Genomic DNA, 21,058 nt, shown 5'->3' with positions numbered 1-21,058 from the left:
TTTTAGCAGCCTTCCAGTACCTGAAGGGGGCCTATAAGAAAGCCATGGAGGGGCTGGTTGCAAGGGCATGTAGCAACAGGATGAGGGGCAATGGTTTTAAACTAGAGCAGGGTAGGTATAGATTAGGCATTAGGAAGAAGTTCTTTACACTGAAGGTGGTGAGACACTGGCACAGGTTGCCCAGAGAAGCTGTGGATGCCCCATCCCTGGAGACATTCAAGGCCAGGCTGGATGAGGCTCTGAGCAACCTGATCTAGTTGAAGATGTCCCTGCTTACTGCAGGGGGGTTGGACTAGATGACCTTTAAAGGTCCCTTCCAACCCAAGAGATTCTATGATTCGATGAACTTTGAGAATAATGTTTAGTAGAAAAGAAGCTTACAACTATGAATACTAATCATGTCTCTTGTTGTTTTGTTCCTTTAAATTCTGGCATATATGACTTAAAAAATTCTGAATCTAACATGAAGTTCTTTGTTTAGACAAAAAAAATACATAGAATCTCATATTTTTGTTAACTGCTCAAGTGAACTACTGTCTGGAAAAGAAATTGCTTCCAAGGAAGTAATTGGAAATGGAATGGAATCCTGTTGAACCAACCTCGAATGAGCAATTGAGGTCTGTCCAGATGACAAAGATGGCCAAATAAGTCCAGAAATCCAGAAAAGATACAGAACAGAAACTGGAGTTAAAGAATCATCTGGAAACTTCCTAGAGACATTTGAGAAGATTTTGGGAACTCATAATACGGAACAGCAAAAAAGAATGGAAAAGATGACCAGAAGATAGATTGTTGTAGGCTAGAAAGTTTCATGAAATTGGGAGGTCCAGGAATAGATTTAACCAACTCGGAATTTCTGAATAGAAATCCTGTAACATGGACTTAGGGAGCTGAGGTATCACCTTCAAAATAAAATCAAAATTCTTGCACAGAAGCTGCTTACATTTGAAATTGACCTTGCCAGAGAACACGGGTAAGATAAAATATTTAAAATGGGTTGGAGTATCCAGGCTCAAAACAACATGGAACTCATTGCCTTTGGAAGAAAGATATCCTTTTGCAAATAACAGGAGTTTTGCTCTTGAATATATTATGGCATATGTGAACTGCCTGGAAAGAGTAAACTCAGAAGACTGTTCTTGCTGAAAAGGCTAGGAAATATAGGATCCAACACTTCAGAAAATCAGCCTAAAAAGGAAAAGAATGGCCAAAATGAGAAAATTTAGTTTGAATATTAGATTTATTTAATGAAAGTAGGATATTTTAGACAGATTATAGTCTGAATGTTATCATGACCGGAAACTAGACTAAAAGCCAAGAATCTTTCCATTTAATAATAGATATTTGCTTTAAAGATAAGATCTAAGTTGTTCTATATGCATGCTGTACAATTCAAAAATAAATAAATAAAAAATAGAGGCATTTTCATGAGTTTTGGGGTAGAATTCATCTAAGTTTAGATTTCCGAAAGTCAGACATCCAAGACTGAGCTACTCTGTGTTAGAAAAAGCTGCCTCCAAATGCTTAGTCATTTCAGCTATCTTAAATTCTCATCATACATTGACATGAATTATATTCTAGGGGTGTCCATTTCCCTCCATTGATTCTAAAGGGAGCCTGAGGTAGCTCAGTCGTAGCCATCTAGCTTTTAAATGTCTATGAGAGGCAATTAGTTGCTGAAGTGCTTAGAGCAAGAATGGATTCTTGTTCTTTTGATGAGGGATTTCTGTCATTTTCAAAATGAGAATAACTACTAAACATAAATAGAGGGAAAAAAATGAAGGAAGAAAATAATGAATATGAACCCCTAAAGTTTTTCCTATTTAATTATGGCAAAATGTTGTACCTTTGAATGAGTGCAGCAGTGTGGCCTAAGAATTTCAGGCCACGCATCATGAATTATTTCCCTAATACAAGAAAAATACAGGTTTTACTGCATTGGACATAATCAATTCAGCGGGAAAGTTGCTCATTAAACAGCTGCTTTTATCAATAGCAAGGGTAGAAAGCACTGAGGACCACAGAACGAGTATATCAGAGAGAAATTTGACCTGAATAGCCTAGCATTCTTAGAGCTAGAAAAAGTGATCTCTATGTCTACCAAGATTAAGAAGGAACAAAAACTGGGAGGCATTTTAAGAATACCTCTGCAGAGAAAGATACAATGCTACTGGCAAATAGTAACACTCACACCATTTGTGCCAAACTAAATTGTAGCTTTTAAGATTATATAGTGTAGAAGGAGGTATAACTTTTAAGTGAGGATAAGAACCAAAAGAAAGGGAGACAAAGGAGATAAGGCAAAGATTAATATTGTCAGGGAAGCTCTGTATTTTAGATATGAGTTTGTGCAGCTGAGAATCAGGGACATTAAGGTCATTCTATTGCAGACTCTGCAGCACTGCAATTTAAGAAAAACTCCATAAGGAGACATAGTAAAAGGTAGAGGAGCAGAGTGGGATAGTCCTACTGTCTAGCAAAGGTGCATGGAATTGTTCTATCAGGCAAACTTTCTGTTTACCACCTAGGGAATCTAAGCAGGCCTCCTAATTTAGGCACTTAAAAGTTTCCTTCTTCACTCGATGGGTACTGGATGGGTATTTCATGAAGACATACGGTTTGGTGAAAGGGAAGGAATAGGAACAGAAAAGAAAATGCAAATGGCATCAGTGCTAGAACCTTTGGTAAAATAAACGGGATGGCTGAGAGAGAAGGAAATGTTTGGAGGCATAGATTGGGAAAGTGATGTATATTCTTAAGAGCTAGAAATCAAAGCTTGCATAAAGATAAAAGCAGCAATCAGGACACTCAAAGAAAGGTTAGGTGATCTGAGTGGTAACTAAAAAGGAGAATCTTGGCAAGAAGTATAATCAGGGGTACAGAGGGAAGCTTGTAGGTTAGGAAGTGTCGGATTCTTTATAAAAAACAAAAAGAGAAAACATTATATTTGACCACGGAATGGACTTGTAGGGCAAATAACAACTTCAATCAAAATCAAAAGCTTTATGAAAAATGACCTGGAGTTTCAATTTCAGGAAGTTCAATTACAATGAAGCTCTTAGCAACAACATGTAACATAAACCCAGTCATTTTTAGCATGTGATAAGATAAAAAAAAGTGAAAAAATTGCAGGAAATGTGAAAAAGGATGAGAAAAGACATATCTGCTGTATTTGGGGGGATAGTTTTGCATTCCTAGAGGTACCTTAAAACTTATATGTAAAAAGTCACACCTTTTTTCATTGTATGATGTTTATCTTCTCAATAATCATGCTAAAATGTTGTTTCTTTTTCTGTAATTTGTGTAAACTATAAAACAGCGTTTGTTTCTAGCTACTTTCCCAAATGTTTAGAAGTGTTAATTACATAAATAACCAAAACATTCTCTCTTTACTCACAGAACTGTTTGCCAAATCAATTTCCATATATAAAAGAAAGAAACAAATTAAAGACAATATAATCTTAAAAATAAATTATAAATTTATTGGTTTGATGGATTTGGGTGGTAAAGGTTATCACCTCTAAATGAAAATAATAATATTCAACTTGTGCAATCCAAGATGATTCTAGGATAAGTGTGATGATTGGAAATTTTTAATTAAAACACTAAATCTCCAGTAGGGTAATCCAGTGAAGGAAACGGTAGAATAGCAGGAAAAACAATGTAGGATTGTGTGTGTTAACTTGTTAAAATCTGAGAAACAGAATAGACTGAAGTTTCCTAAGAATTTAGATTCATGATTGAAGTGGAAAATAATGAAGAGACAAAAATACAGGCACAGAGCAAAGACAGCCAAACAGATGCATAGAATCATAGAACCATAGAATGGTTTGGGTTGGAAGGGACCTTTAAAGATCATCTACTCCGATCCCCCTGCCATGGGCAGGGACACCTCCCACTAGACCAGGTTGCTCAAAGTCACATCCAACCTGGTCTGGAACACTTCCAGGGAAGGGTGATGCACAACTTCTCTGGGAAACCTGTTCCAGCGTCTCACAACCCGCATTAAAAAAAAAATATTCTTCCTTATGTCCAATCTAAATCTCCCTTCTTTCACTTTAAAACCATTGCCCCTTCTCCTGTCACTACATGCCCTGGTAAAAAGTCTATCTCCATCTTTCTTAAAAGTCCCCATTAAGTATTTAAAGGCCACAGTAAGGTCTCCCTGGAGCTTTCTCTTCTCCAGGCTGAACAACTCCAACTTTCTCAGCCTGTCTTCACATGAGAGGTGCTCCAGCCCTCTGATAATTTTTGTGGCCCTCCTCTGGACTCAATCTAACAGGTCCATGTCCTTCTTGTATTGGGGACCCCAATATAGTACTCCAGGGTGGGGTCTCCTGAGAGCAAAGTAAAGGGTGAAAATATCTCCCTCAAACTGCTGGCCATGTTTCTTTTGATACAGCCCAGGATCCAGTTGGCTTTCTGGGCTGTGAGCACGCACTGAAATAAATAAATCCAAAACAAATTACCAATGTCAATAATCCAGGTTACTCTAGTTTTGATACTATGTTCCCTTATGGAAAGCTATCAGAGCACTTTAACAATCCTTGTCAATCAGGCAAACTAAAACCAGAAAAAATTAGAGCAAAGACATGACAAGAATAGTTTAAGTCTTAACATTCCTAATGTGCATCAGAGTCTTATTAGCATGAATCTAATTATCTATTTTATTCATTCACCACGGTTTTAGGTTAGTAGTCGAAAGTCAGGAAATCAAGTATCTGTCTTCGTAACAGATGTCACAATTACATCAAAATCCATCCAAAGAGTTTGGACATGTCAGTACAGAAAGGATAATGGAGCCTGTATCATTAGGCATGTATAAACTCTTTATACTGCAATCATAAAATAATGAAACAGACATTTTTCTTACTTGAGATTTCAGTGCCTGAAGCTGAATTTCATAACTCTGAGCCATTTCATATTTAGTTTTATGTAAGTCTTCCAGTTTCTGTCGAAGTAGTCCTACCTAGAGTTAGAATAAGCATTCAAATTTACCTTTTCTGAAGTGCTCCAAAATATGTCATTTTTGGAATAGTGATTTGAAACTTTGAAAAAAGACCGTTGCTTAAAAGATAGATATTAAAAACATATATTCATTCAGTATCTTAATAATAAAACCGGATACCACAAACCGAGATTGTGTCAGCATCGAGTTAGGGATTTTATAGTAAAAAATCTCATTGTATGCTTACGTTATGATTTAATGATAGTACTATATGATTCTGCCATGAAAGACCATCTAATGAAAGCATTTCTGAACCAACTATACGAATGAACTGCTGTGCCCCATTGTGAACATTTTGCTTAAGTGGCTTGTATAATCATATAAATGACTTTCAGCTACTTATGTAAAATTATTGGAAGATGCTGTAGACTCATTTCAGCTCGCTAAGTACAGTGCCATTTGAGCTATCTTGAATTATCTAAGAGTTTCCCAGAGGTCTAAGAAATATGACAAAGAGCATACATGACACCTGTGTTTTTCTGGAGGCGCAGCTGGAAGCTAGATGGAATATGCTAAAATATTTCAGATAACATCTTTGTATAGGCAAATAAATGGACGCTTTAAGGACTGGCTATCTGAATTATTCTCTTGGCTCCTCTGACTGCAATGACTAAGGGCAAGTTCCTAATTGCTCATGAGGGAGAGTTCTTTCATTTTCAAAACTCCCACTTGGCAGTTTGGACAACTAGCTCACAGAAAGATGCCCACGTGTAAACACCTAACTTCAGATGTCTTGAGCTAGAGCTGAACACTGTGCTAGGATTTACTGATGGTTCTGAATGAATTCTCAGCAGTCAAGATTGTGAAGTATGGATAATATCAGGTACACTGGGCTTTCAGTTTGATAAGCAAGTCTAATTGGTAACACAATGTGAATCTTCACTATTAATATTAAAATTATGATACAAAGAAATATCATGTAAAAAGATAAAAATCAGGTATAAACAGGAATTACAAAGACATAATTTTGTGAAACTTTTGGAACTGCATATTTCTGTTTAAAATTTCTGATGAAGCTAGAAGTGTTGGCATTTAGAAAAAACATCAAATTATCTTTTTAGAGCTAAACTAGGAATATTTGATTTAGACTTTAGGGGAATAGAAGAAATATGAGACTTCCAATGACATTTTTACAACCACTTTTCAGAACACAAGCACACTTTAAAACAAAACACTAAGGATAATTAGTGACCTTTAAAAGGTGTTTGGTATTTTTACATGATAGAACAAACAGGTCTCCTTATAGAGCATTTAGAGCATACTATTAACTAACTCCCAGAATAAATACTTTCTTTACAGCATGTGATATTCTTAAATACCTCTTGACCTTTTTGATCCAGTTTGCATTGGGCACTTGCTAATTCTTGATCCTGGATATCCTTTTTTGCTTCTAAAGCTTTCATCTTCCTTTCCCATTCCACTTTCTTGCTGTTTACCATGCTGTCAATTTGATGCACTAATTCCTGAAGTTCAGCTTCACACAGAGAAGCTCTAATAATATAAAAAAAAAGATATTTTTTTCAAATAAAGAATAAGGGAGAAAACAAATTTTTATTTACATGGCTAAGATTTTATTTTAATTCTTCTGGAAAGAATTACTTTTCAACATGAGAAAGAAAGAAATGGGAAAGCTAAATGATGCCTTCAATTGTAAGTGGAATCAAAACCAGAGTATTTAGCATGGACTTTTTGCCTAGCTTAAATGCTGTTTGATATCCTCTCACTTTTCCAGGGATGAACTTTTAAATGAGCATAAGACGAGTTGAAATTATCGAGGCCCAAACCTCAATGGGCAAGAGTAGGAGAATCTGAATACTAAGTTGCTTATGGGCACAGGACTTCCCAGTAAGCAGAGTTTGCTGATGGAATTTATTAGACAGCTGGCTCGAAAGCAAGCCACAATTCTAAATTGCTTGTTTGACTTTTACACGTTGTTTTCCCATTCTCTTTGTGGAAAAAGGACTTAAATAACAAGGCGACCTGTACAATAATAGTAAGTTTTTATGCTACTAGAAAGCACAGAAATGAGTGCATTTTGAAAAAGAGCTTGTCTTTTGGGGGGACCGTGTGCTTAATTAGTTTTATCAACTTCATGTTTTTTTGAAAATACCACACGTTCTAAGCATTTTTAGTGTGTTCAGAGCTCATTGAATGTTGGATGTAGATATTTTTATACTAAGTACCAAAAGGGGCATGTATCTCACTGGAGTGAAGGAAAACCTTTAACTGACTGTTTTTAGCCAGTGCAATAATGTGATGGATTTTTAAACTTTTGAGGAGTAGCATCTTTCATTTCCCTTTCTGTAAACATTTACTTTCCACACAATTTTTTAGTGGCATCTGTTATTTGCATACCCTGTTCTCATATCAGTTACTGTTGATAAACTTTTCTACTTCTTTTCCACTTCTTTTTTTAGAGCTTTTTTTATACCTTATTGTTTCCTGTTGTAGTTTTAATTGCTTCACATTTTTTTCTAAATAAGAGATTCTATTTATAAATTACCCTAGTATACAACTTTATTGCTTTCTTTAGAAGACATACTTCTATCTTAAGTTTATCACATATTGAATGTATTGAAATGTGTCATCTTTAGTCACTGCAGCCTTAACTTGGCATGAAAAAAAATCTCATTTAAAATCTTCAAATTACTCTTTTCAATGGTATGATCTGATAATTGTGAAAATTTCTGCATTTTTCCTTCTCCAATGATTTAGAAATTACTATATCCAATTACTGCCGTATCTAAATGAAGGTACAAATAAAATCAATGGGGTTTTTCCACTGTCAACCAGTTATACTGTTAGTAAACTCTAAGTGGTACAACTGCTTTCTCTTCACTTTTTTCATCTGTCATAGTGACTATTCATTGTACAACGGAAATTTAATCTGCATTTAATTTCCATTTCCTCATACTGTTGCATAATTTTCAAGTCTCTTCTTTCTTTTTATGGTTTTGATTAGAAGCCTGCATCAAATTTCCTGTAGATAAAACCAGCAATTGTATTCTTTCATAGATTTGTTAACTATCCCTCCTGAAATCTAAACTAATGCAAAAAAAGTGTATTGTAACCTGTTACTTTTCATGATATTAACCTTCTGATAAACAAGTTTCTTCACTTAAAATAATCTAAGAATGCTGTGACACTGTTTTGAGTCATGACATGTTCTATTTTCCTTTTAATAATATCTCACTGACATTTTCCCCAAAAGTAAAAGTGATAGCCACTAGTTATAATTTAATTGGTTCTTCAATTTATAAAAATTTAAAAGCTGTGTATTCTCTTGACTGCTGATGGTACACTCCTCTGTGTGCACCTCTGCGTGCATATAAAGTGCCTTTAAGATCACTCATCAGTTTGCAGTCATTTTAATATCTCTATGGCGTGATGGTTTGTTAAAATGAGCATAGCTATTTCCTTAAAATGAGCATAGCTATTATTTTATGAAATAATTGCCATAGAGACAGTCACATAGAGACAAAAGATGGTGCACCATCTGAATAATGTAACAGCAACCTACAAAAGGGTTAACGATAAAAAGCACAGCAGTATGCCTGTAACTGCTCCATCCTAGGAAGTGTTGGAGAGGATTTCAATACCTAAAATTAGCAGGGAATGTCATTTCGTGTCACAAACATTACAATCTGGCATGTGTTTTTGGGGGACATTGCAACCGAGAACGTGCCAAGCAATTAGGAACTCTACTTTAGCAGAACTGCGCTTAACCAAACACAAACTGAGCCATGCGCTAAGAGGTAATATCCCTATTGCCAGTGAGCCTTCAACTGCTGATTGTGCTGCCAGCACTAACTAACGTGGTCCTCTACTGGAAGTGACTGCGCAAACCAAGCCTTAATGTAAGCAGATGCTTTTACTGCTGGTAGTTGATACCACCATCTTGTGTGAAGGCCAGCATGAAAATGCTTCCTTTCTTTCCTGGCTATCTTTCACAGCCCAGCTCTTCACTCAGCTCTCCAAATGTCTGCCCTCCCAGTGCCCACGCAGACAGAATGAAGTCCCCCGTCTGTAGGTTGTGCTCTGGGTCAAGCGCTGGTCCCACCCACTCTGCGTTTCATCTCCTGCATGCTCGGCTTTTGAAAGCACTGCACTAAAAAAAAGAGTTCTTTAACATGGATATGTGTTTATTGACTATCTCTTTTTTTGGTGCTTAAATGGTGCATATCCCTTGTTTTGATAATTATTACAGGAAACTGGAGCAAATTTGTTAGATTTACAATATCATAATTAAAACTTAACAGGATTTTTTTAAGTTAAATTCTTTAAAACTTTTTATATCAACAAATGCTTGAAACTTTATCAATGTTAAGCTTGGAATGGCTTTTTAAATACATGTATAAATCTTAATGCATTTTTAATGTTAAAACTGTTAGCAATGGCATTTTAGAATTCAATATGACTCACAGAATGGTAATAACCAAAGTGGAAGCAAGTAGTACACTGTGACGTACATATCACTAAACAAAAATGTCCCCCTCCCCAGGTGCCTGAAACTCATCTCAAAATAGCATTAATGACGCAGCAAACTTGGATTCCCTCTGGGTGGAATACAAAATGGGATTTTGAAAACAGACGATGAAGCAATACTGCATCACGACTACCTTTTCTTTGATACTGCTGTAAGGAGCTGTGCCCTTCCAGCCTCATGTATTGTCCGGTGGCAACACTTTGGTTAACCACCAGCAATGACTCCGCTATCTGATTTTAGCCTTCAGAAATAGGTACTTTCTTTATTGCTTGTCACATGAATCATCTAAATATTGTCATGCAAGTGCAAATGCAACCGCTAGCCCGGATCATCAGGTTACCCCTTCAGACCCACCATAGCTGACATCTTCCTCTTAAGTCTCACCTGTCTCTCAGATCATCAGTTTTGCCTCAACAGTTCTTGCATGTTTCTTGAACCTAGAACCACCAATATATAAAAGGGAGGCGCTGAAGGAAAAATCCCTTCTGAAACAGCTTCTCAGTCTATCTGCACCTTCTCTCTCTACTTCCTCGCGTAGATCCTCTAGGTACCCCTGCAGGTGAAAAATTACCTGAATCTACCTGAAGCTGTAGATTACTGCTGCCATTCTACTATGAGAACTACTCCATATCATGGCTGTGGCGTTACAAACAGATCTGCATAAAGATGTATCTGGCAGTTAACCCCCCCACTAGCATAGAGATACTACTAGCCGTTGTAACTACTACTTTAGTCCATTCAGTGTTTTGAAAAGAGTGATAATTAACCCCTTCAGAATATGGAAAATCATATGGTATCACAATCATGAGAATTTATTTTGATGACTGGATGTGGAATGTGGAAAACTCTGGTATCTTTTATTTAATATGCCATCAAGTAAACAAACACACAAAGAACAAGTTTTCCCATAAAACAAAGAAGTATATGTATGTTTTTCTTACCCATACGCATCGAGTGTTCCCACTTTGCTGAATGCATACATCAGATGGATTCTTCATACATGGAAGTAATGACTTGTACTTAAGCAAGAGGCAGCTATTTTTTTTGGTTGCATTTACTTTGAAAAAGCTCAAAGAACTTAAAGGTATTTCATTTCCAAAGTGATGTAGGCAAGCTCTTAGTCTTCTTTTATTCTGTTTCCATATTGGTGAAAACAGAGATGATTCATATTCTGCTGTCATTAATAACTATTTATCTTCACATAAAATCCAGGTTTCCAAATTTAGACAAACCACAATCCAGATAATAAATTTTACCAACTCCAGGCCTTTATCAGAAATTATTTTGGATGTGTATTCCAAACTACTCCTCCAGATTCTTTGGATAGTTAATGGAAATACATAGCTACCAAGAATACCTGGTTTATGGTGGGACAAATCACTCTCTAGATTCATCTGCAATGGCCGGAAATTTCACATATGTTGATTACAACAAAGGCCAGGCAGGATCTGAACTCCTGAAATAGGCTTCTGCTTTGTTAAAATAGTATCCAAAAAATAGCAATATTTTGATCTTTTTTAAAATTCAAGTTTTTATATGACTATATTTACCAATCAGCACCAACAAAAAGAATGCCCCTCAAAGCCAAAAGAAACGGCCGCATTGTTAAGAACATCATAATTTACCGCAGCAGTTTTTTTCTACCATGAAAAGTGTGCAAATTATTTTTTAGTCCAACGGAGCACACTTTCAAATCCCATTAACATTTTCTTGGGCCAGAATAAGGTGTGATAGAATATGAGTGTTTCTGTTATTTTAAGTAATAACAAAAGTATTAATACACTTAATATGCATCATATTACCTTGGACTGCTTCTTGGTGATAATGATAGAAGAAATAGTTTTATATGAAAAAAGTTAGTAAGTGTAATTACAAATTATGATAGATAAATATTCTATTTAGCTCATTATATGGGGAAGTAGTTTTTATATTGCTGTGTTCCTTGAACAGCCTGGATGGGGTGAGGCCCTACATCAAATCTCACCCATGTTTACACGTCTTTAGAGAGATTTTGAGCTGTACTAATATTTTTTTAGATTAACACTAAAAGAATTAGACTTGGATTATGTCAAAAAAAGATGATTGTGTTGTGTTGAAAGATGCACTTAATACTTGGGAAGAACAATTGTGGTTATTACCTGTGCAAAATAAGACTAGAGTTTTAGCAATTAATAGCCTTGTTTTTAAGATTTTTGAATGTTTTAAGAGCTGTGATATGTAAGTTTATACTGCTGTAGCCTAGCAACTTCAACTATTTTTTAAAACTGTTTAAAATAACATTTCTTAACATCTTAACAAAACCCAACATAGCTTTCATTTTTTCCTCTTTTGTTCAGATATGAAGATTTTTAAAAATTTACTAACAGAAATAGTCAGTAGGTTATTAGCTAAAGCAATAAGACGTGTTATCTTAATTATCAGTAACCTCTCCATTTGCATAGAAAGCAGAAGAAATTGAGAAATTCACATTTTTAATAAACCCACATAATTCAATTCCATTATATTTTATATATATATAAAAATATATATATATATATCCAATTTCAATTGCAACTCCCAGACAGTAACTCATTACTTACTTAGCGACAGCTTGTTCCTGAAACACTTCTAGGTCCGGCTCCATATTACCAATCATTGTTTTAACCTGCTGAAACAATAAAAATCAAATAATTCAGATTCTTAAATGCGTGCATTTATACAGCCAAGTAGTGCATACTGGCTAGTTCTACGCTTTCCATTTCTGCAATTCAGGAGCAGGGGAATGTAGCCCTAATTACAGGCTGGAATAGGCAAAATTAAAACTTCTGGCGTAGCAGAACTTCTCAGCAGCTCTCACGCTTGGTGCGGCACTGAGGTACTGGAGGTGGAAAGATCAGAACAAGACTGTGGCTGGGACCAGTCTGGTTCCGTGGGTCCAGCAGGACACAAGGACGTGGGACAAGTGTGGCTGCATGCAAGAACAGGAACCAGCCACATTATGGGTGACAGGGTGGCATGAAACAGCCCTAATTCCTCATGGGGGTGCGCACTGGGGGTCTCCAGGGCACGGGTACCACCACATACAGATGTGCAGGCACCGCCACATGGCACTGCAGCCTTGGCTTTCCAGAGACCAGGCATCTCAGATGACGCTGCCACAGCAGGACTGGCTCCAGAGGGGACCAGCACCTGAGGTGGCACTGCCACAGAGGCAGTCGCGGCTCTAATAGGGACTGGCACTTGAGGTGACCCCGCCACAGGACCACCACCCTTGAATCCATAGGAGACTGGCACCTGAGGTGACACTGCCACAGGACCACCACCCTTGGCTCCACAGGAGACCGGCACCTGAGGTGACAGACACCGGGGCAGCCTTGGCCGCGCCGGACACCTGAGGAGACCGGGGCAGCCCCGGACGCCCGGGCCCCCGCGGACGGCCAGGCGGCGAGTGCGGCCGCCCCCTCCCCGCCTGTTACCTGCCGCGCTCCCCCCGTCGCTCCATTCGCACCCGATGTCGCCGTGGCCGCGGCATGAGCCCCGGTTACCCCCGCTCCCCCATCCCGCCCCAGCTCCCGCCCGCCGCCCCCAGCGGCCGTTGAGGACCGTCGCCGCGGTAACGCGAAGGGCGGCCCGGCGAGGCGGGAAGGCGGGCGGGCCGGCTGGGCGGGCCGGCCAGCGGGGCAAGGCGAGGGGCGAGGCCGGGGCGGTGGCCCCAGGGGCGGACACCGGCCGCCGCCGGGTGCTGGAGGGGGCGGCGGGGAGCTGCCGGAGAGCCGAGGGGAGGGCGACGGGGCTGGGGCAGGGCCAGGGCCCGGCGGGGTCGGGCATGAGGGTGCTGTGGGCGCTTCCCGCCTCGAGGTCCCGTGGGGCCGGCAGGGAGCTGCCATGGCGCGGGGGGAGCGGCCCGGCCATCCCGGTGTCACCCTTGTCTTGTTTGCGGGGTCCTGCGTCCCTCCGGTGGCCGCCCATCGGCTGGAAGGAACCCGGAGTGGATTTTACCTCAGGAAATGTCACCCGGGATAAAGAACATGTATTTTTGCTTTAACATTATTTAAGAAATCAGTAGGCAGGATGGGTGGGGGATTTTTCCTTCCTTTTTTTTTTTTTTTTCCCTTTAAAACGCTACTATTCCTAGATAATGAGAAGGCTGAACATTACCCTTTTCTTTCTGAATGACTAGCTATGCTCTTGGAAAATGGCTTCGAACGATTTTCAGATTATTGTGCAAATGACCTAGGTTTGGATGACGCTTCTCTTTACATTTTTGTGGACTTCAGTCTGTCTTATTCGACAACAAAACACTCCTAAGAATCACAGCTATTTCGACTTTTTAGAGTAATAATTTGTGCTTCCAAACTTAGCGTTTATAGATTTCTTCAAACACCAGGGAATTTTTCTACCAGGACAGTACAATTCACTTTATTGTCCTGAAATTGCACGGAGCATTTTTGGGAGCTGCTAGTCTATTTATGTACACTAAATTTCAAGCTTTTTGTTTGTTTTGCTTGGACTGTTTGCTTCAATTAGCCAAGTGAACCCCATTTTTAATATCAGTTCTAAGGAATAGTCTTTTTCGTTTGGTTCCTACCTATGGTGCTACAGCAGGTGATTGTCATGTCAGCAGAAGTACTGTTTCAAGCTGTGAATTATGAAAAATATTTTTTTAAATGGAAGATTTAAAAATTAAAAATATTATAAAGTTTCCTTAGTCGATCTAGAAAATAACTGACAATTTTCCTTTGTAGTTTGCCTAAAGATTACTGAAAATGTTTTTATTTTTGCTTTACGCTTTTTTTCATGGCTATATTTCATTTCAGGGATATCCTGGGAATGCTTTAGATCATTATTTGTCAGGCAGCAGCAGGAGCAGCTGCTGGGCGATGGCAGGCGAGCCCAGAGCCCAGGGAGCCAGGCAGCACTCTCCCCAACACAGCGCAGTCCCACAGCACCCGGCCAGAAGAGCAAAGGGGACAATGACAGTGACTGGGGTCCGCCACAACCAAGGGATGGCCAGACAGGCCCACAGTTTGTCAGATATGAGGTGACTCTGGAAGGCAAAATTCAGAGCAGCGAGGTGTGATGCTGAGCACAGGCACGGCTACAGCATTGCTCAGACAGCAACATGGCCCTGAGCTGAAATGCTGCTCCTGAGCTGAGGGCATGGGCCCCCAGCAGAGCATCTCACAGCTCTGCCTTGTAGGGGCCTTGACCCCAGCTTCTGGCTGCACCATGTCAGAGCTGGCAGTGAGGACAGGCAGCCAAACCCTTAGGGAAGAGGGGAGGAGGTTGCAGCACCAGTTGCTGCACTCCGAGCCCTGGAAACACTTTCTTCATTACACTTCGGTGATTACACTTTTCTTCATTATTTACTTCCTGTAATAGAATTAGTGTGAAGAAATCTCACTGAAACATTTGATTTTTGATACCTGAAATGTTTCAAATATAATTTCTTCTAATTGAAATACTGGTTTAAGATTTAAAAAAAAATAGCAAAACTTAGGTTGATTTATTTTAAATACTTGAATTTAGGATGATTTAAAGTATTATGTACTAGGAAGAATTTTTAATGTAACTGCCGGCAAATTTCCATTTGTTCATCTGGAGCGATATTTATCAGGCATATTCCCAGTGCATATATTTTAATTTCTTCCCTGTCTCATCCTCTCTCAGTGGTAATCAGTTATTCAGAAATATAACTTCCATCTGTCATGCCCAAATAGAATTGGGGGGGGCAACTTGAAAAAATACAGAAAAATAATTTTAAAATTACATATCAACATTTTCAAAGCTTTTTAGACGGACAGTTCCCACTGCCATTATCCAGAGTTGTGTTTCTGACTCCCTGATGTGCTTTTAAATATCTCATTCACTATATTAAAAAAATCCCATATCAAATTGTTGACATTTTCTATTAGCTTTTCCTCATCCACATGATGTCTTGACTGGAGCTTGTCTTATGAGACCCAAAACTTTTACTTGTTGACTTTAAAGAATGTGCTTTACACATGCTTTACAAATTATGCTAGCCAGCAAAAAAAAAAAAAAAGGAAACTGCTTTGAAATCAATTTATAGATTAAAATTAATGGAAAGATATAAGCACATTTCTGCAGAAGAAAAGGAGGTAGATCAGGGCAGGGACACAACAGGGTATGACCAAAAGTCAAACAAGACAAGGTACAATGTTGATATTTGTATGAAAACAAGGGGAATTAGCTAGGAAGATACCCACTGTCACAACTGGCTGGTAACAAGAGAATAAAGGGAAAGCCAAGTAGTGATCCAGGGGGCATAATGTTTTATACCTTCAAGAGCATGCCCCTTGCTCAGCCTGGTCGGGGCATGCAAGGTGAGATCAACTGTTTTTTCTTCCATTAAAAAAACTGGAAGAAGTAGTGTAAAGAGAAATGTTGATCTTTCAGTGTCTGCAACTCTGTATTTATTTTCTGCTTTTTCTCTTTTATGTCGCATTGCAACACATTATTGACAGGTATCCTGACGCCAACAGAGTATATGCCACAAATGTTGCTGTTTTGGAGAGAACCATGGAAAGTGAGTCTCGTTGTACAAGATGTCTTTTGTCACTGATGTGGTCTTTACATGAGGTTGCTGAGCTCTTGTTGATATTTGTGAAGTACATAGCTATTTTAACAGGCTTTGCTGAAAGAGAGGAAACATTAATTCTGTTAACAAGTCCATTCCACCACCAAATTGTAATAAGAGAGTTTAAAGAAGCCCTGAGTAAAGCAAAATGCTTTTAGTCTAATAATCATTCTGAGAATTTGGTGCATTTCTAATAATAAATCAATAATATACAATTCAGTATAGCATATTTCCAGAGCAGAATAAAAGAGGTCGTGTTAAGGAAGTAACCTAATTGAGTAGTGATTTAAGTGATAAATTATTATATACCTACCGATTACCCTTACTAGATATTTGTCACTTGAATTCTTCGAGATGTGTTATTTTTGTAGTGTGATATGTAATGGTAGGTAAAATCTAAGTGCATTTGTGTATTTAACTTTAAATACAGTTTTTATTTACAGGATATATTCACACCTGAGCTTGCAATCTCAGATGACAAGTTTGATTGAACGTTTTGTTACAGTAGGCTCAGTGTAGCTTTCATATAAGAAACAAGCTCATTTCTTCAGCATAGAAATCACATGGGTTTAGTGATATTTATGTGGTGGATTCATAGCAGCTCTATAATAGTTTTATAATTACATTCTGTATGTTATTTTGGATGTTTATGAACATACCAACTTAATTTGCAGAAGCTCTGTTAGAAGTGACAGAAAGAAAGGAATAGGATTTGCTCAGTATAAGCCATCCATCAACAAATATGCAGAAGTCACTGAGAGACAACAAAACTTACGAAAAAAATCCCTAAGACATAAGCAATAAGAGAAGAATGACATTTAAAAAAGAACCTTTGCAACAGGGTTTTCTGTTTGTGAAAATTAGACAGGCATAAAATCTGCCTGAGGATTCTGAGGATGCCTAACCAATTTACTGGCAGGAGGTGATAAATCCGGACATAATACAGGCATAGAGGCAAAGTGCTGTTTCTAAATATTTTGTTTCTAGTTTAAACAGAAAACTACTCTTTTCTTAAGCTGTTTGTGAGATCACTGAAGGGAAGAACAGAAGGAGCTTGGATTTAGTTGGATTTACCAGGTAAACTGATTGATAAGTCATACTATAGGCTGGGACGTAGTCTAAAAGTGGAGAATTGTAACAATTCATCCTGTAATAGGAAACTTGAAAATTAAGGGTAGAGCTCTGAGAGAATGCAGCAAGGAGATAAGGGTGCCATTAGGGCCGTTGCTGTGACAATTACAAGTTAATCTTTCTGTCTCATTCTTTAATGATGACAAAAAATAATCATAGAATCACAGAACCATAGAATCATTTTGGTTGGAAGAGACCTTTAAGATCATTGAGTCCAACCGTTAACCTAACACTGACAAAACCACCACTAAACCATGTCCCTAAAGGCCACATCTACACGTCTTTTAAATACATCCAGGGATGGTGACTCAATCACTTCCATGGGCAGCCTGTTCCAATGCTTGACAACCCTTTCAGTGAAGAAATTTTTCCTAATATCCATCCTAAACCTTCCCTGGCACAACTTGAAGCCATTTCCTCTTGTCCTATCGTGTGTTGCTTGGGAGAAGAGACCAACCCCCACCTTGCTACAACTTCCTTTCAGGCAGTGGTAGAGATTGATAAAGTCTCCCCTCAGCCTCCTTTTCTCCAGGCTGAACAACCCCAGCTCCCTCAGCCGCTCCTCATAAGACTTGTTCTCCAGAGCCCTCACCAGCTCCGTTGCCCTTCTCTGGACACGCTCCAGCACCTCAATGTCTTTCTTGTAGTGAGGGGGCCAAAACTGGACACAGCACTTGAGGTGGGGCCTCACCAGTGCCCAGTACAGAGGGATGATCGCTTCCTTGGTCCTGCTGGCCACACTATTCCTGATACAGGCCAGGATGCTGTTGGCCTTCTTGGCCACCTGGGCACACTGCTGGCTCATATTTGGCCGGCAGTCGACCAACACCCCCAGGTCCTTTTCTGCCAGGCAGCTCTCCAGCCACTCTTCCCCAAGCCTGTAGCGCTGCAGGGGGTTGTTGTGGCCAAAGTGCAGGACCCAGCACTTAGCCACATTGAATCTTATCTATCTAATGCTAGATAACGTGTGCACAAAAGAAAAATCTCTTTTTTAAAGCTTTCCATTTTCCTGGGAACTTCTAATAATGTTTAGCATTACTGCAACATCTTTTAGCATGGCATACTCTTTCCTTTGTAGCTATTGATATGGCAGCATAAAAATAATACTTTATGGTTTAGCAGCATAGGGATGGTTTCTAGTTCTCTGTAGACAAGAATATTTCTTGATTAACTTCTTTTTACTTATAAAATGAAGCATTCTCTTGTCTGTGACATTGTCTGCAATTAAAAAAAGAGAAAAGACTGTTAAAATTCATGTAGTGCATTTCATCTGTTGCTGTATATTGTACCACAGCTGCTTCAGTTGCTATACTGTGCCACACTGACACAAGGATTTATTAAAAATTATTCTAGTTAATATAGGCAAGTTATAGAAAAATACAAGCTCTCTAAAGCATAAATTTGAGCTTGTACTGTCTAAAGGGATTGCAGGAAACAAATTCTGCGTTTTGTTTCATCTTAAATTTAAATTATTTTATGATATCTCTACAGCTTTAGTTTTCAGTGGCACAAAATATGATAAGGACTGTAGAAGCTGCTTTTGGTCACATTTAAGTTTGACAACTGAAGGGTGGATAACTGGCACTTTTGCAATCTTGCATAGATTTAAGATTTACATTTTTGACTCAAGCACATTAAGTGAATGTTCTGTTGAAATAACTTGCAGAGAAATAATTAACAATGCTGACATTTAAGTTGTCATTCAGGGTTTCAGACTTAGCAATTGAGGAGATGACATGGGAGTTCACATTACTCACTTGCATAAGAATGTATTCATATAGACTTCAACACTATATCTGATAGATTAAGAAAGATGGTATTTTCAGGTTATGCTCAGATGATCATGTACTCGGGGAGGGACTCTTTATGAAGAAGTGTAGTGATAGGATTGAGGGGTAATGGTTTTAAACTGAAAGAGAGGAGATTTAGATTAGATATTAGGAAGAAATTCTTTAGTGTGAGGGCGGTGAGGCACTGGAACAGGTTGCCCAGAGCAGCTGTGGATGCCCCATCCCTGGAAGTGTTCTAGGCCAGGTTGGATGGGACTTTGAGCAACCTGGTCTGGTGGGAGGTGTCCCTGCCCATGGCAGGGGGGTTGGAACTAGATGGTCTTTAAGGTCCCTTCCAACCCAAACCATTCTATGATTCTACGATTCTATGTACTCTGCTCTAACTAATGTTATTTCTTTTATCTTTGGGTTCACCGTTTGGTTTTCTAGTGATCTGAATGTCATTATTTTTAGAATTAGTATTGGGGTACAGTGATAGAGCAAATAAAATGTATTGCTATCTTGCCTTCTACAGAAGTTCACTATGAGACCTGAGCTATTTCACTGGTCTGGCAAAGTTAAGCCCCATTTGACTTGACTGTAGAGGGGTATTTGGTCAGATTAGGGACTTAGAGGCAGGCATGTACGATACTGGCTGTGTCACTCTCTTCCTTTTCTCTAGAAACAGAAAATAGTGCTTTTTAACGATCTAACATCTAAATTTAACATTCTGACCTCGAGAGTTGTCATTCTATTTAGAGTGCTAATAACAGTCACACAACATTTGCTTACTTTCTTTACCTTTTGCAGGATTTTGATCGTTTACATGCTCAAGGCTGAGTTTGGTCTGAGCAAATGCTGCACCTACTTCAGCACCAAGTTCTGCTTAACAGTTGACAGTTGACAGTGATGAAACTTCAGTTCGGATGCGTGTTCCTTGCAGGGCCAACTGCATTCAGATATATAACAGCAACAGCAGCAATGGAAACTTTGCTTCAGCTTGCTGGAAAAAGCAAAAGCAAGCAAGGCTTTCCTGTAGAATTTAACAGAAACACTCTACATTTTCTAGAGGCTGAAAATGTGGGTTGGAGTGCTCTCCCACTCTTCAATAGAGGAACCAGATGACTTCTAAGGGACTTTCCCTCCCAACCTGAACTGACCGCCACCTCATAAGACCACATTACAACTTTATCTCAGTCATCACTAATTATTATATTGTAAGCATTATGCTGTTATCCAAAAGAATAGCTGGTCAGATATAAGCCACAGTCAATTTATTTTTTATTGAGAGTAGCTGATCAAATTAGAGGGGAAAAATGTGCAGGATCCATGGGGAAACATGCAGACACACACACGTATGCACACACACACTAACACAAATGTGCACTCTGAATCTTACACCAGTACTGGGTGATTGACCGGCGAGGGCAAGAGATTCTTGGAGTGGCATGGCTCTTGAAGCATCTGATCTCCCAGCTCAGTAGGTGCGGCAAGAAAAATATTACAGTTGGTTCTGGCATCTGCCCTTTCAGAGCTTTGGGGTTGCTTAGCCAACTCGCTGCTGGACATTTCTGGGGCGTTAGAGTTCTCCTCAAAGCAGTTGCTCTTGCTGACCTCTTGGCTGAACTTGTCTGAGCCCTCTTGGGCTGAGGGCTGTGTTTTTCCTCTCTGATACAAAAGGTATCAAAGGCTGATTTTACCTGGACGTTGTCAAATGTCATATTTTTCTCATGAATAACTGGCCAGGGTTTGAGCCAGTTTTTCAATACCGTGATAAGGAGCATCACTGTTGAATTTTAAGAACATCAACCTCTGATTAATCACATTTTCCATTGTTCTTCTTAGGAAACAGCAATTAGATCTGTTTTTCTCCTGTGTCCACACTTTAGAAGCTGATTCTGTTACTGTAAAGTGGTGACAAGAAAGTAGGAAAGAAGTCAGCCCTGGTTTTATTTCTCTCTGGCCTTTGAGCAAAGGGATTTATTTTCTGCTTCCGTCTTCCTATCTGAAACACAAGACTTGAGAAAGAAGATAGTCTTGTAGCAGCCCTCACAGCCATCAGTGTGGTGTGTGAAAAACACCAG

The 21,058-nt window shown here is 39.0% G+C and overlaps 1 protein-coding gene across 1 annotated transcript in view; it reads right to left on the bottom strand.

Moving 5' to 3' along the window:
* Positions 1–12,186, bottom strand: part of DEUP1 (deuterosome assembly protein 1) — a 42,711-nt gene extending 30,525 nt beyond the window's left edge. The window contains exons 1-3 of the mRNA XM_063329131.1: positions 12,074–12,186; positions 6,328–6,499; positions 4,874–4,969 (exon numbers count right to left, since the gene is read on the bottom strand). Of these exons, the coding sequence (XP_063185201.1) occupies positions 4,874–4,969; positions 6,328–6,499; positions 12,074–12,129 (324 nt within the window). The 5' untranslated portion in view covers positions 12,130–12,186. The remainder of the gene's footprint in view (positions 1–4,873; positions 4,970–6,327; positions 6,500–12,073) is intronic.
* Between the last annotated feature and the right edge of the window lie 8,872 nt (positions 12,187–21,058).

Source organism: Chroicocephalus ridibundus, chromosome 1 (assembly GCF_963924245.1).
Source record: "Chroicocephalus ridibundus chromosome 1, bChrRid1.1, whole genome shotgun sequence".
NCBI lineage: Eukaryota > Metazoa > Chordata > Aves > Charadriiformes > Laridae > Chroicocephalus > Chroicocephalus ridibundus.
Note: the sequence above shows the minus strand (reverse complement) of the source record. Positions and strands in the feature narration are given on the sequence as shown.